This window comes from Mesocricetus auratus, unplaced genomic scaffold, assembly GCF_017639785.1.
Source record: "Mesocricetus auratus isolate SY011 unplaced genomic scaffold, BCM_Maur_2.0 Super-Scaffold_4256, whole genome shotgun sequence".
NCBI classification, from domain to species: Eukaryota; Metazoa; Chordata; class Mammalia; order Rodentia; family Cricetidae; genus Mesocricetus; species Mesocricetus auratus.
In genome coordinates, this window is record NW_024429182.1 from 2,190,301 (window position 1) to 2,206,216 (window position 15,916).

The 15,916-nt window shown below is 46.6% G+C and overlaps 1 protein-coding gene across 1 annotated transcript in view; it reads left to right on the top strand.

Annotated features, from left to right (window-relative positions):
* Nucleotides 1-15,916, top strand: part of Shtn1 (shootin 1) — a 105,765-nt gene that overhangs the window by 73,132 nt on the left and 16,717 nt on the right. The window contains 3 exon segments of the mRNA XM_040742137.1: nucleotides 2,525-2,634; nucleotides 6,445-6,498; nucleotides 11,369-11,489. Coding sequence (XP_040598071.1) covers nucleotides 2,525-2,634; nucleotides 6,445-6,498; nucleotides 11,369-11,489 — 285 coding nt within the window.

Below are 15,916 nucleotides of genomic sequence, written 5' to 3' on the forward strand. Positions count from 1 at the left end.
AGCACTAATTAGTTTTAGGATACTCTGTGGTCTCCTTTGTCTAGAAGGCAGCCTTTGTAGGGCTGAGGTGTCTCTACTCAAAAGTACAGATAAAACATCCGTCTAAAGCCTAGACTTCGGAAGTCAACCAGAAGAGACCCTGCAGATTAGGCAGGTCTCTATGGAACCTAGCTTTGATATATCATCCGAAGGAAGCTCACCAGGAATAAATATAGGTATAAAAGCCCATCAATGGTGACAGGTGTTCCAAAGCGATTCCACATCTCCAGTCAAGCAAGTCTAAGAGAAAAAGAAAAAACAAAACAAAACAAAACGTCAGCAGGTTTCATTTTAACTCATTTGTATCTACAAGCATGAAGAACTGAGTTCAGATCCATAAAAAGCAAACAAAAACTTTTGCATGCCTATAGCCTCAGCATTGGGGACGATCAGAGAAAGGCAGATTCTAAGAGCCTCCTGGCTGGCTGGCCAAGCCAGATGACAAGCTTCAAGTTCAGTGAGAGACCCTGTTTCAAATAAGTAAGGTAGAGACAAGAGAAGAATATACCTGGCATCTTCTTATGGCCTACGCACACACACACACACACACACACACACACACACACTTCTTCTGGCATACACATACACACACCTCTCACACACACACACATCTCTCTCTTTCACACATAAACTCTTCTTCTGGCCTACACACACACACACACACACACACACACACACACACTTCTTCTGGCATACACACACAAACCTCTCACACCCACACACATACACACACACATCTCTCTCTCACACACATACACTCTTCTTCTGGCCTACACACACAAACCTCTCACACCCACACACATACACACACACATCTCTCTCTCACACACATACACTCTTCTTCTGGCCTACACACACACACACACACACACACACACCTCTCTCACACCTCACACACACACTCTTCTTCTGGCCTACACACACACACACACACATACACACATCTTTCTCACACACCTCACACACACATACTCTTCTTCTGGCCTACACACACACACACACACACACACACACACACATACACACGAAGTTGGACAGTAGGTGTTCTGAATTTGTTATACGTAGTAGGTAAGCACTTTCCTCCACAGCTACACCTAACTCTGAACGCTGAAATTCGTAATCACATTTAATCGCTTCATTTCGGTTACTGCTGAGTGCATGTTTGTTATTTTTAAAACATGGGCAGTTTTAAAAGACCTGAAGAAAGGTTTGTTTAAATGTTCCCTTTCCGCATAATTCCTAAACAAAAGATGGGATTAAAAATAGGTTTGCCTATTTGCAGTTTGTCTCTTGATCCTTTCCCATAAAGAGGACATCTCCTAACCAGGCAGTGGTGGTGCATGCCTTTAATCCCAGCATTTGAGAGGCAGAGGCAGGTGGATATCTGAGTTCAAGGCCAGCCTGGTCTGCAGAGCAAGTTCTAGGACAGCCAGGGCTGCACAGACGGACATCTCTTCAATCTCCTCTTTTAGACAGGCTTTTGTTTGCTTTCTTTGACATATGGGATGCTATAACTTATAAAAAAACATCCTGTGGCACAAGTGAATGATTTGGGAAAAGAACAGAGGAGCATTTCTGAAAAACCTGCAGGGGGCTGGAAAGATGGTTCAGTGGGTTAGAGTACTTGGCATGAAGACCTGAGTTCAGATCCCTAGCACCCACTTAAAAAACAGGGCTTGAGGGCTGGAGAGATGGCTCAGAGGTTAAGAGCACTGACTGCTCTTCCAGGGGTCCTGAGTTCAATTCCCAGCAACCACATGGTGGCTCACAACCATCTACAATTCAATATGGTGCCCTCTTCTGGCATGTAGGCAGAACACTGTATATGTAATAAATAAATAAATAAAAATTAAAAAAAAAAAACAGGGCTTGACTATACTAGTGCCTGTATCACCACACTGGGAGGTGGAGATAGGTGGAGGAGATAGGTGGAAGATTGCTGGGGTTCACTGGCCACCAGGTGCCTAGCCCCAGGTTTTGTAAAAGATCCTGTCTCAAAGGAGAAACATGGATAGTGACACCCACTGTGACACCCAGTGTGCTCCTATGGTCTTATCCCCCAGACATAGACAGATGGACGGATGGACGGACACACGCACATGCGTGCACACACACGTGGGAGTGGGGAGGGGACCTGGAGATAGCCACGTCTCCAAGTTTTAGTCTTGTGTTAATGAATGAATCAAATCTATTTTGTTTCTCATAGGTGAGAAGCTATTGATTTCCATGCTACAAACTTGACTTTGACTGTTATAATTCTAAGTGCTCTGATAAGAAATTTTTCTTATTTAAAAAAAAATACATCACTTAAGAGTTTCCACAGAGTAGCTGCTACCCATGGCGAATTATTGGTGTTCCGCCACCGTCTGAAGAAAAAAGAAATGATTTCTATTAATTTACACAGCACAGTGTCTCCAAGTAACCAGAAAGAGTAATTAGCTGTTTCTTATAACCTAGATGATTTCTGTCTGTGTTCTTCGTGCAGCTGAGGAAGTCACAGACCTGAAGAGACAAGCCGTGGAAGAGATGATGGACAGGATTAAAAAGGGGGTTCATCTTAGACCAGTTAACCAGACTGCCAGACCCAAGGTGAAGGTGTGTGCAGCTATGCATTTCTGCCCTCTCGTCTCCCTTCCTGTACATGGGGGATGTGGGGGGGGGTATTTTGTCTGTGCACTGTGCTCGTGTCTGGTATCCAAGGAGGCCAGAGTTAGGGTATCAGAGTCAGTCTCTGGAGTTGGAGTCACAGGTGGCTGGGAGCTGCTAAGTGGGTACTGGAAGTCCAGCCCTGGTCCTCTGAAAGAGCATCCAGCGCTCTTAGCTGCCCAGACATCTCTCCAGCTCCCTCCTTTAAAAAAATGTAAAAGTTTGGAATTTGATGAAAGCTAGCTACGTCTGTACTGACTGCCAAGGCTTGGAAGACTAATGTGCCCCAAAAGCTTTCTCTTCTGTATGAGCCTGTTTTGAGGGGACTCGGCGATGCCAGGTAAAGCCTAAAGTGGTTTGGAAAGTGTGCTTGTTTTTTTGTCCAACCTTGCCATCTCTTCCAGAGGGGTGCCGATGGACATCATCGAAGCAGACAAGTAACAGTTGCTATTCCCACTCCCCCTCCCTTTTTTTTTTTTTTTAATTTCTTGTTACCTTGTTACCTGAGTATCTACTCTATGTCAAATACTGTTGTGGGCACTGGGGAGAAGGCAGACAACACCCTTGCCTCCCTGAGGCTTCAGTGTGTGTGTGGGGGGCAGGGAACCACACAGTAATAGTGCAGGAGAACTAAGGCCAAATAGAACAGGTAGGCTAAGCTGGTTCGCCTTCGTGCCAGCAGCTGCCTCCCAAGTAGCACCTTGAGGGGATCCATACCTCGAGCCCAAGGTGGGCCTCCCTCCCTCCCCATGACTGTCTATCACATTCAAATAGGCCCAATAATAGTTTTTGAGATTTCTCTAGGAAAAAAAATATATATCCTGTCTTTCCTCACTCCAATGAGGCGTGGACAGACTTTTCCCCCCCTTCTTGGCCATCATACTCCACAGGCTGGCTTCCGTTTTCCTTCCAAGATTGCTTCTCTTTTGTCAGTGTGTGTGCGTGTGTGTGTGTGTGTGTGTGTGTGTGTGTGTGTGTGCATGAATGCACATCTGTTCATTTGTGCAGATGCTCACGTCTGTGGATGTGCATGTTCATGCATGTGTGGAGAGATGAGGGAAACCTGAGGAGTCTCTGTCACCTGGGTTTTTTGTTTTGTTTTGTTTTGTTTTGTTTTTTGTTTGTTTTGAGACAGTTGATTAAGTCAGGCTGGTTGACTAATGAGCCACAGGGATTTTCCTGTTTCCACTTCCCCAGGGCTGGGATTATAAGCAAGCACCGCTGTACCAAGCTCTTTTCAAATGAGTTCTGGAGATCAAATCCAAGTCCAGGTGCTGACAAGACAAGAACTTTACCACTGAAGCCTTCTCCTCAGCCCCAAGGCCAATCCCCTTTAACTTCTTGAATGCCCAGTGTGATGACTTGTACCTCTAAAGTTGCCACTTGGTCACCAGCAGACAAGACAGCCAGGCAAGGCAGGAGAGGCCATGGTGACCTTGATTTGGGAAGAGGGAAGTTTCACTCACAGAGCAGAGCAGATTCTCATCTGGGTAGCCCGGAGTTTCAGTCAACCATGCCCAGGAGTTTCAGCCAACCATGCTATGGAGATCTGGAAGCAGAGTTCCAAGCAGAGGATGGTGGAAACAGAAGAAAGCTGGGTAGAATGATCCTGCAGACAGTTTGGATGCCGAAGCTCCTGCCAGCCCCAGCTGTATGTGACTCAATGGATCTCTTGTAGACCAGGCTGGCCTCAAACTCACAGACATCCCCCTGCCTCTGCCTTCTGAATGCTGGGATTAAAGTCTAGTGCCACCACCGCCCGACCGAAAATACAGTATTGTAATACAATCAAATTAGTGTAGAGTGAAAATGTTGAGCTTGGTGTCATGGTTCATCCTAGCACTCAGGAAGCCTGGGAAGGAGGAGTTCCATGGGTTGCCATTTTGGGTAAGATCCTACCTGAAACAAAACAAAACAAAAACAGATAGCATCTTAAAAGTCACACTGTTCCTTGTCTCCTCTCAGCCTCAGGTCACCTTTCCCCTGCTTTCTTCTCTTGCAACAATTGAACCCTATTCCCTGTTTGCTCAAAACCTGAAAGGGAGCTGAGCGAATCAGGGGACCGCTGGGCTTCCGCTGGCTGCCAGCAGACTGTGTAGGTGGGGCCTGCAGTGGCCTCTGTGGACCTGGTCGGCAGGTGTACTTGGGTCCAAACCTCTTCCCCCAGGATCACCGGCCCCAGAATGCCACAGTCAGCAGCCAGGACCATGCAGGTGCACGGCAGAACTTTTGAGTATTCCTTTAGGCAGGGCGTTGGTCCAAAAGACACCGCTGTCATGTCAGTTTTCCTAAGAGAGGAAGCCTGTCTTGAGGATAATTATTCTCTGGCCCATTTTCCAAATCTCTTGATATTGCAGCTAGGCAGAACTGGCCTGGATGAAATTAGTATCTTAGAGCTTATGTCTGACACCGAGGGGAGAGCTCACTACTCAGAAAACACAGGCTGTGAAAGTTTAATGGCAGCACCTGATTTCGTCCTCGTTTTGAAAAATAGAAATGGGAATAGAAATAAATTTTTTATTATATTCCTGTGTGTGTATATATGCGTGTGTGTGTGTGTGTGTGTCTGTCTGTCTGTCTGTCTGTCCGTCCATCCGTCCGTCCATCCAGTCCGCACGTAGTGGGAATCAGTTCTTTCCTTTCACCACGTGGGCCCAGAATTGAGCTCAGGTTGTCAGGGCTTCATAGCTCCAGCAGCCAGGGGTGTTAACATTCTCCTGTGGGCGGTGGTGTCCTCCTGAGGTATTTGTCCTCCATCTGTCAGCTGGCCTTTCTGGAACTAAGACAGGCGTGGGAATTCTTTGCCCAGGACTTGTTTTCTGTTTGCACAGTCTTCCCACTCACTCGTTGCTGGCAGAAGTCTAAGTAAGCTCTGTCTAAGAACAGCTTGTTACTAAATTTTCTGACAATTTTGAATCAAATCTTCAAAATCTAGCATTTACCAAATCCTTTTGTAGATAGAACGATACCCACGGGGGCAGTGTAATATTTAGAAGAAGGTGGCCTGAATCTTTTTGCTTTAAATATACTTTCTATTTTTTTTTTTTTTTACTCAGTGGCTACCTGAAAACATTGAACTATCCACCCCCGCCCTCCCCGGTCTTAGGGGGAGGAGCTGATATAAAGCATAGAACTCTAGGAGTCAGAAAGGAGGCTCAATAGGAGTGCTTTCTGGGCAAGCATGAGGACCTGAGTCCACAAACACCTGTAACCCCGGTACCTGCACAGGGTAGGGGAGGCGTTGGAGAGCCTGGGGGGCAGAACAGAGTGCAGAGATGGGGAGGATCAAGGAGGCTTGTTGAGTGTCAGCATCGCCCAAAACCAAGCTCCATGTTTGGCTGGGAGACCTGTCTCAAAGGCGCAAGGTGCCGATCAACAAGGGAGGACGCCTACTGTCCTGTGCCCACGGTTGTATGCTCTTGTGCACAAACATGAGCAAAGACACACATGCCCTCCCCCCCCCCAAAGATCACCAACTACTTAATCACATACAAGATGGCTCAGTGAGTTAGAACACTGCCAACAAGCCTGATGACCCATATTCGATTCCTGGGACCCACAGGGTGGAAGAAAAAAATCTCGAGCAGGTTGTTCTCTCCCTCCCCAATTCCCCCGCCCAACACACACACACACACACACACACACACACACACGCACGCACGCACGCACGCACGCACGCACGCACGCATGCATGTATTTTAAATCTTCCATATTTTAAGACCAGATCAGTAATTTCTGTTTTCCCCTTCTGAATTGCAGCCAGACTCTTTAAAGGGCTCCGAGAGCGCAGTGGATGAGCTGAAGGGAATACTGGTAAGAATCCCTGTTTGTGTGGCGGAAGAATGTTTTCCAATCTGATCTCATGGATAGATTTTTTTGGGGGGATGTGTGTTTTATGTGCGTTGATGATGAGGGTCATTTCTTCCACCTGTTTACTGGAGTGTGCCTACGGCTGCCTCCAGCGCATGTATCAAATGCCCCTGCACTCCAGTTCTAACAGTGCAGCCGGAGGGTCCAGTCTCCCGCCCTCAATGAGGACCAGCTCCTGTCTCTGAAAACAGAGGGGAGTGTCTGCATTGAGGGAGGAGACTGGAATGCCTGGCACTTATACCAGGTAAACCCAGCTTCCAGCCCATGACGGCCTTGCATTGAGGAGGGGGCAGCTCCCATCTGCTGTTCCTCAAACGCAGCCCTGGCTGGCTTGGAACTTGAAATGACCTTGCCTCTGCCTTCCAGGTACTGGGATTACAGGGGCGGGGGCGGGAGGCCCTCCCCACACCCATTTTATAGGATGCTGGTGATGCATACCGAGGCTTCAAGCCCACTAGGCAAGCACTGTGTCAGCTGAGTTAAGTTTCCAGTCCCGTGAAAAAGTCTTTTGTGTCGCCAAGTTTCAAGCTCAGAAAGTACCCTCTGCCTGCCGGTGAGCATGCATCCTGCCCACCTCTGTCCCCGTATCTCTTTTTCCAAGTGGGAGCCGTGGCTGATGGGATCGCTGTTGGCTACCCTCTCCAACAGTCTGAGCCCTACTTCACACCCCATTCCAGCCAATGCTAGCTAGTTATTATGCATCCTAAGTCAACAAACATGGGGGGGGGCGTTGGAGGTGTAGGGAGCAATCCCTCCCCTGTTTGTCTGTTTGTTGTTGCTGTACCAATTAAGCATCACATGTAGACATCCACATAATGACGGTAAACAACGTTATTTTCATCAAGAATGGCTTTACGCAGTAGACTTCACGCAGGACGGCCTAATTAGTTTTCTTTAGTTTTAAGTGAGTGGGATTAGCCCTGAGGAGTGGTGTATCACTGGCTAACAGTGGTGGTCTACCTACAGAATCAAGGATTAGAACACCCCTGACAAAGGGTGCAGCTATTACCCCATGGATCCTATGATGGGAAGGTTTTTTCTTTTTTTCAATCCCGGGTTCTGCCCCCTGAGACAGGCCCCTTTTGTTTCTTCTTATTCTGATGCTAATTCCTGTGGTTGAAGAAGTCCCTGGGGCCTTATGAGAGGGTAGAATAGTTCTGATGTCTAAGAGTCAGTCGTATTGTTTGACTTATTAAAAACGTAGCTTATTGAAACATCTGTGTGAGATAATACTTCACCACGAAAAGAATACATCAAAGGCGCATGGCGCTGGATGGTAGCCAGTTTAATAAATTTAGCATCACTGTGTTTGTGTGTGTGTGTGTGTGTGTGTGTGTGCGTGCCTGTGCTTAAATATTACTTTTCAGCATGATATTCACTGTAATTTTTTCAGGATAACATTCACTATAATTTTATATCATTTCATGTAGAGAGATTTCTGTAATTATTTATGACTTGTGAAAAATATTTCTAAAAACTCTTTCACCCTTGTCCTGGGTTTGTTCTTAAACCTCTGCCTTTTCTGATAATCATGCATCACTAAATAGTAATGAGTCTGGAAATAATTTTTCTTTGTGTTAATATTTTTGTTGTTGGTTTTTGGTTTGTTTTTTTTTTTTTTAAAGAATGGACTCTGGTCCTAGCCCTCTCCCCCCTTTGCCAAATGGCAACTCTTTTCTGTCCCAGCAGGAGTTTATTTGAGGGGTGGTCCCAGAATCTGGGGCCAAGAAACCACCTCCATTCTTGTGTGGGAAAAAGTAGGCCTCCAGTGCAGTGTGATTCTGGGTGTCTCCTGCTGGAGTCCCCTCTAATAGGATCATCAGTTAGTTCTGAGAAAAAAAGCACAGGCACCAGCCTGGTGGTCATGACAGGTCAGAAGCAAGCGCTGCGTTGGGATCTGTAGTGATCCTCAAGTCCCAACCTCAAGGATGAACTGAGCACCTGTACCAGGAGACACATGGATAGGTGTCTGAACCTCCTAGGGTACAGAGAAGGGAAGAGCTTCATGGGGGGGGCACATTTCTGCTAACAATGACTGTAACCCACCGTTACAGAGCTTAGGACTATAGAGAGACATTAGGTATATAAATCTCTGGCTGGGGAGAACCGGAAAACTTACTCTATTTTTCCTTGTGTGCAGTTTCCAAGCCAGCTTTTAGAGTGCCAGTATCGACTGAACTCATTTTTCCAAACTCATAACATCACCTAGTTTTTCAAGCTGGACGTTTTAAATGTAAAGCACACACCGGCCCTTCCTCGTGTTCACGTAGACTGTCTAAGGGTTAGGAAGTGGAGGCTCTGGAGGCACGCCGCCGTTTAAACACCGCTGTGTGGGGCACTGGCGACTCCCAAAGAATGGACAGGTACAGACTGATCTGCATATTTCTTCTGGATATCAGAGGGATAAGAGAGGTGTCATACCATCCTGAACAGTTGTTGACCGGTACACATTTGTCCTACGGCAGCTGTTAGTCTGGTGACATTTTTAACATTCGGGGTACTTGGAGACTAAGACTGCTGAGTGACCTTGGTGATTTCAAGTAGTTAGACTCTGGGGTTTCGATCTCCATTGAAAACTCAGGCTTATCTCTGGCTTACTGTGGGACCTACCACTGCCCTGAGCCTTGCTGGGTTCCATTGCTTGTAAAGTGAGGTAACTCTGTGTACCACATGGCTTCTGAGCCAACTTCTGACTGGTGTAGGAGTCCAGTGGAGAAGTAAAATATAAGAAGTAGGATATTCTTAGGAGCTGAATCCACAGAGTCATGCAGAAATGCTCTGTCCTCCAGTGGCTGATGCCTCTCAGCTTGGCTCATGCATAAGCTGAATCCATCAATTCAGTCATGGATGTTCAAAGATGAGCATAGATGTTCAAAGCTGTTCACAGATGAACAAAGAATGGGGGGTTCTACGTGTTAGGACTTGGAAAGAAGATTCTCTTGGCACCTGGCTCATCACAGCCTGGATTTGGGGGGAAATAATGCTGTTATCCAAAGGGAGAGCTGAAGGATCATGCAAAAGATAAATCTATTAACAGTAGATAGCATGTACTTTCCTTTCCAACAGTCATTTCCTTTGGGGGGAAAAATCATACGGTGGCCTTGAGAGCCAAACAATGTGACTGCTCTGTAAGTTATTTTCATAGTGAGAACCGTACAGTTTTTAAATAGCTACTCACAAGTGTTTCAAATGGTAAGTTTCCTGGAAGCTTAAATAGAAATAACGTGGGGATACTTGTTCTTTGTGTTCTTTTCAAGTGTGTGGAAAGTGGCCATTCATTCTCTTTAATTTCCAGGAACAATTGTGTCTCGCTGTGTTTCTCTAGCAACAAGTAGATAGAGACCTACAACCCAGTGAACCAAATCATCTCACTTCTAAACTTAAATAAGCTGTTATAAAATTACACGTCATTTTCTTTCTGGATATTTTTGTAAACCTTTGCAAAGAGTGGAAAGCAAAATGTTACATTTCCAGGGGGAAGAGCGTCACAGGCCCAAATAAAGTAAGAGTCGTCTCCAAACATGTCAGGCATCGATTTAATTAGGCATCCGACAGTAACCGCAATCCCCTGATCTTGTTGGCCACCCCACTCCTTGTCTGTATCTGTAAGCAGGTGTGGTCCCTGCTTAATATAATGCAAACATCATGGTGACATTTCCTATGTGAGATTTGTAACTATCTGATTTTCACAAGGAACTTTTTGTTATTCTATGGTCTAGAGAATTACCGTGTCTATACAATAGGATTCTGAGAATCCTTCCAGAAGCAGGAAAGCTAGGAGGAATAGAAATAAAAGCAATTAGCAGAGGCTGGGGTGGCTCCAAGCCTTGCTGAGCAAAAGCCGCTTCTCACCCAGATGCGAAGTCGGGCAGGCTGATGCTTTTTCCTCTGATTAGGTCTTCCGGTCTCCCCAGCCCTCACTTATGGCACAGCCCAGGGAGAAGCCCTTTGGTGAAAGTCTTGTTCCCGATGAGCTACACGCTCATCCCTAAGTGAGGAGCCACTGTGTCCTGTTCAGGCACTCCGGTGGAAAAGGAGGTGGGAAGCTACTCTTCCCTCGGGCATAGACTTCAAGAAGGGGAAACTGTGATGACTCCGGTCTTTGTCTTCTTAGAAAGCCAAGGCCGGTTTCAGGAGGAGCTAGCCTGGTGGCCTCTTGTTGCCTGCAGTATGTTCCGGGCACTGAAAGAAAAAAAGACGCATCTGTGTTCTTGTCTGTCAGGACGCTGGACGTCAGTCCATCCCTGTAGGACCACAGCTTTCCTCTCCCACACTACTGTGAAGGTGGCTCAGCCTGGTCTTTCTGCAGTAGACCACTGGGGACCCCTTCTGTGTCTGCTACTTCCCAGCCACAGCACTGCCCCCTGGTGTGCAGCCAGGGTGACTCACTGGGTCACAGGCCACACAGCTCTCTAACTCTGAGAGGAGAATTGTGCTCAGTAGTTCATGACTGCTGTCTGAAGATGCCCTTCCAAGGTGAGTGGAATGCACCCGTTTTCCTCCTTGGTGGACCAACGTCAGCGTCTTCGTTACCGGTGGGCAAGTATCTCCCTCCCGGGTTGGCCTTTACAGTCAAGCCCCTGAGAGCTACTCTTCTGATTTGAGGCTCCTGTGTCCACCATCCGGGGGTGTCTCTTTGGATACTTTGTGTCACTGAGGATTCGTGTGCACATAGGAGAAACCCATTTTACATCCGTGTGTAATTTGTTTCGTTTCCTAACTCCGTTCAGATCTTGACGGTGTTCTGTTGTTTCGCATTTGTTTTTATGTTCTTTTGCATATTGTATATTAACCCTTTTTGTTTTTGTTTTAGGGGACACTTAACAAATCCACTAGCTCGAGAAGCTTAAAATCCCTTGGCCCCGAGAACAGTGAAACTGAGTTAGAGAGGATTTTACGTCGCAGAAAGGTGACGGCAGAAGCTGATAGCAGTAGTAAGCCGCTTCGAATTCTCCACCACCCTTCTCTCCTCCTTTAAACCCCTTTAGCAAGAGATTGTCTTTCCAAAATGAGTCTTAAATGTTTAGGTTTGTTTTAATGTGAGTGAGAAGTAGTGGATAGGCAAAGAGTGTCTGTGACACCTCGTGGGTGCTCACGCAGCCATCAGCACCATTATCGCAGGTAACCCAGCATTTGTAGATCTGACACCCAGGGCAAAGCCCCATATACAGACATTATCGCAGGTAACCAAGCATTTGTAGATCTGACCTGGTTAGTCATGAGACACCCAGGGCAAAAAGCCCCATATACAGACATTATCGCAGGTAACCCAGCATTTGTAGATCTGACCTGGTTAGTCATGAGACACTCAGGGCAAAGCCCCATATACAGACATTCAGGGTGGGTTTTTTTTTTCCATGAATGTGTACGCAGTATTTCGATCATATTCACCCTAGTTTCCTGCCCGCCTCTCCTCCACCAATCTTCTTTTTCTGGCTTGTCACCCATCATGGAGTTTTGTTTGTTTGTTTTTGTAGTTTGGCTGTTCACACGTATCATTGCCACTGTGTACAGGGGCGTCAGTGAGGGGGGGGGTTATTTACAGGAACATGGGCAGCCGACCGGTGGCTGTGCTGCCCAAGAAAATGTCTCCTCCTTCTCCAGGAGTCTCTAACTGCCAATAGCTCCTTAGGGAGAGATGGACCCCAAACCCTTCCCCGTCAGGATGGATTTTGTCAACAACACATCACCAGGTAGAGGTTCTGGAAGCAGGCACCTGAGTTTCAAGCCTGTCATTTGCCCATCGCTTGTCCTTAGGCTAGTGATTCAACCTGCCTGTGCCTCTGTTTCTCCTCTGTGTGCCTGTAATGGCTTTGTGACATTATTCTCAAGATGAAGTAAGCCAGCACATGGAAACTGCCCTCCCCCACCCCCACCCCCTCGGCCTGGCACAATTTGCAGTTTTAGTGGGAATCACACCTCAGTGAAAACAAATGCAGAGAAATCATCTTCAATCTTCATACCCATTCCATCCATGAACCTGACTGTGAACCACATTGAGGGGGAGGGGGGACTCCAGCTCTGCCACCAACTTCGAGCTCGCTGTCGCCCTTAGGTGCTTGAGCTACGTCATCACCCGTGTAGACTTTGGGTGGATGCAGTTGTCTGAATGGCTTTGGTGATGCCAATTAGCCAAAACCTTTATGAAGGTTTCACATTGGAGCTAGCAAGGAAGCTGGCTCTGAAAAAAAAATCATGGCAAAGAAAAACAGCAACCAGAGGTACCGGGCTGAGAATTTTTTTTTTTAAGACTCAGCTTGATCAGAAACAGTCCATTGGAACATTTCAGATCTATAAAACGTTGAGTCATGCAAGAATTTTGTTTTAAAGACAGGGTCTTGCTGTGTAGCCCAGGCTGTCCTTGAACACACGCAACCCTCCTGCTTCAACCTCCCTAGGGCTGGCATTATCGGCATGACCCACCCTGCGTGGCTGGACTTGTTAGACTATCCACAATGGAATTGTGGTGGTCAAACTCTGCTTTATATGAGGATTTGCTTAACTGAGTGACTCCTCCAATCAGAATTGGGCAAATAAAGCCACCCAACTTGTAATAAGCATGTGAGTGACCTGAAGAGACAGTTGTCTACTCCCCGAGTTTGATCCCCAGAACCTACACTTTCAAATCCATGATTTGTAATCCAGTGATGGGAAGATGGACCCAAGCTGATCCCCACACTGGACAACAAGTTGAGCCTTCTGAGTGAGCTCTAGGACAGTAAGAGACCCTACTTCAAAACAGAAGGAATGGCATTGACATAAAAATGTTAAGTATTTAGTTTGGTCTGAAAACTCTACTGGTAAATATTACATAAGGACTTCCCACCTAGCAAATGACCCAAAAGGGAAATTAAAGGGGGTACTCGAAGACATTGTTTCTGTTGCTTTGCCAGCACTCAGGCACCTTACCTCATCCTTTGGGTAGCTTGGGACCTCCGACAGCCTTCCCAGAATCCACCTGAAGGTTCTCCTGTAGGTCTCTCTAGGCTTTATTCCATGGAATTTTTACTGCTGTGATTTTTTTGTTTGTTTTTTGGTTTTTTTGTTTGTTTGTTTGTTTGTTTTGAGACAGGGTTTCTCTGTATTGTTTTGGAGGCTGTCCTGGAACTCGCTCTGTAGACCAGGCTGGCCTTGAACTCACAGAGATCCACCCGCCTCTGCCTCCCTAGTGCTGGGATTAAAGGCGTGCGCAACCACCACCGCCTGTCTAGTACTATGATTTTTATTGTGCATTTTGCTCCACACCTTCTCCTTTCTCCAGAAACATTTTCCATTCATTAAGTCAAACGCATGTATCACTCACTGCTTCAGAGTTCAGTAGAGTCAGGAGGATCAGAAAGTTGAGGCCAGCCTCAGCTACACAGTAACTTGGAGGCCAGCCTGCACTACATGCAAGCCTGTCTCAATGTTTTCTTCAAACCACGAACAAAGACATATGATCTGCCGTTGGTGAAGTAGACAGTCAGTGCATACTGAGGGTTGAGTTGTAAATAAGCAGAATTTTTTTGAGCTTCCTAATAGCCAAGGGAGAAGCAAAAGGAACATGAAATCTGACAAGCTTTTGCTCACGATCTTTAACAAACAAACAAAACCCATTTTCCAAGCACCAAGCGGACAGCGTTTGTCATGTGAAAATTTCCCTAAATCTCATGAAATGACAACACGAAAATTCCACGAAGCCGGAACGATGAAGCAGCTAAGCCTACCAGGCCCGTGACAGGAACCAGTGGGCGGAGATAAGTGATGCACAGGGTTAGGCCTCTTACATATGGCCTTTGACATTGCCCTTGCACATTAAGACTCGTGGGAAATAGGGGGAGGGAACAAGGGGAGTAGCTGGGCTACTCCAGGAAGTAGCTGGGCTTCTGTAGACCCAACCTCAAGTTGTTGTGTAGCTATGCTTTCCTGGGACTCACTGCTGTTACACACACACACACACACATACACACAAACACACACACCCCAGCCACATAGCCTGCCAAGCTGACATGTCAGGGAGCAGCAAGAGGTCCCGGGGAAGCACAGGGTGCAGTGATCACCATCACAAACGTCTTCATTTCTTTTTGTAGGTGTGGGGGGAAAAATGGGAGCCCCCGGCTCGCCACCCTCCTTTTTAAGTAGCTTGAGACGTAGAAATAAGCAGCAAGCGTTGACACATTCAGAAAGAGATCCTTCTGACAAGGACAGACTGCTTAACACCGTCTAGTGCTGCAGTCGAGTTACCCAAGGACAAAACACCTGAGATGAGACAAATAGTGAATTAGACTTCATATCCCTGTCTCCCAGAAGCCTCTTTGCTTGATCTTTCTGCCCTTCTCTCTCTGTCTTCCGTATCCCCCGTGCAACACAAGGCTTAACGTAGCTTGGAGGAATGGGCCTTTCCACCCAGAGCACTCAGGACAACCCCACCCTGTCTGCGGGGAGTCAGAAAGTCGCACACCAGACAAGAGTGGGTCTGTGTGTGTCTTGGAGTCTAGCTAAGGGAGTCCGGTAGAACTGCTGACCCAAATTTTTCAGTCCCTCTTAGGTAGGTTTTTTTAGACAGATCCATAGCCACCGGAAAGAATGCAACTCCCAGCTAGATCCTGTTAGGATCTGCTCACGTTTTGTATTATGTAATACCAAATTGGGAGATTTTTTCCTTTTTTTTTTTTTTTTGAGACAGGGTCTCTATGTAGCTCTGGGTCCCCTTGAACTTTCGGTCTTCTGGCCTCCACCTTCCATGCGTCAGGATTGCAGGTGCATGCACCACGCCCAGTTTCCGCCGGAGATGGAGCCCTTGGTTCTACGTGTGCTGTTGTGCGAACACTTCTCCACCTGGGTCGCATCCCAGCCCCGTGGCACTCCTCCCAAGTCAATTCTCTCCTCAGTGGTGCCCTTCAAGGTCGCCTTCTAACTTTATTTTGACATTATTTAATTTGCGTATGTGTGACTTGTTCAGCCAGGTTCTCCTCCGTGAAAAGCATTCCTCCTGAAGTTCTAAGACAGGCGTACTTCCAGGCACTCTACCTAGCGAAAACTCAGGGTGAGCTTTAGCCCAGGAGTTCTAGTATGCTGAGCCAATAATTTCAGTAGCAAAGCCCCATTGTAGTCATTAAATCCTGTCCCAAAGAGCAGCGGAGACCAGAAGGTAAACAGCCCAAACTCTTTGCCACTTAATTTTTATAATCTTGTGTCTGTATTTTTTAAGAGGCAATAAATCCACTTACTACTCATTCACATTAAAATGAAAATGTTCATAAAAGCTGTTTAATGCTCAAGAAATCTTCATGAGCCTTTTAGAAAGACCCTTTTGACACCGGTCCATTTTCTGTTTAAAATGCAGAGCTGAGTTTTCGGAAGAATTAACTCTTGAGAGGCA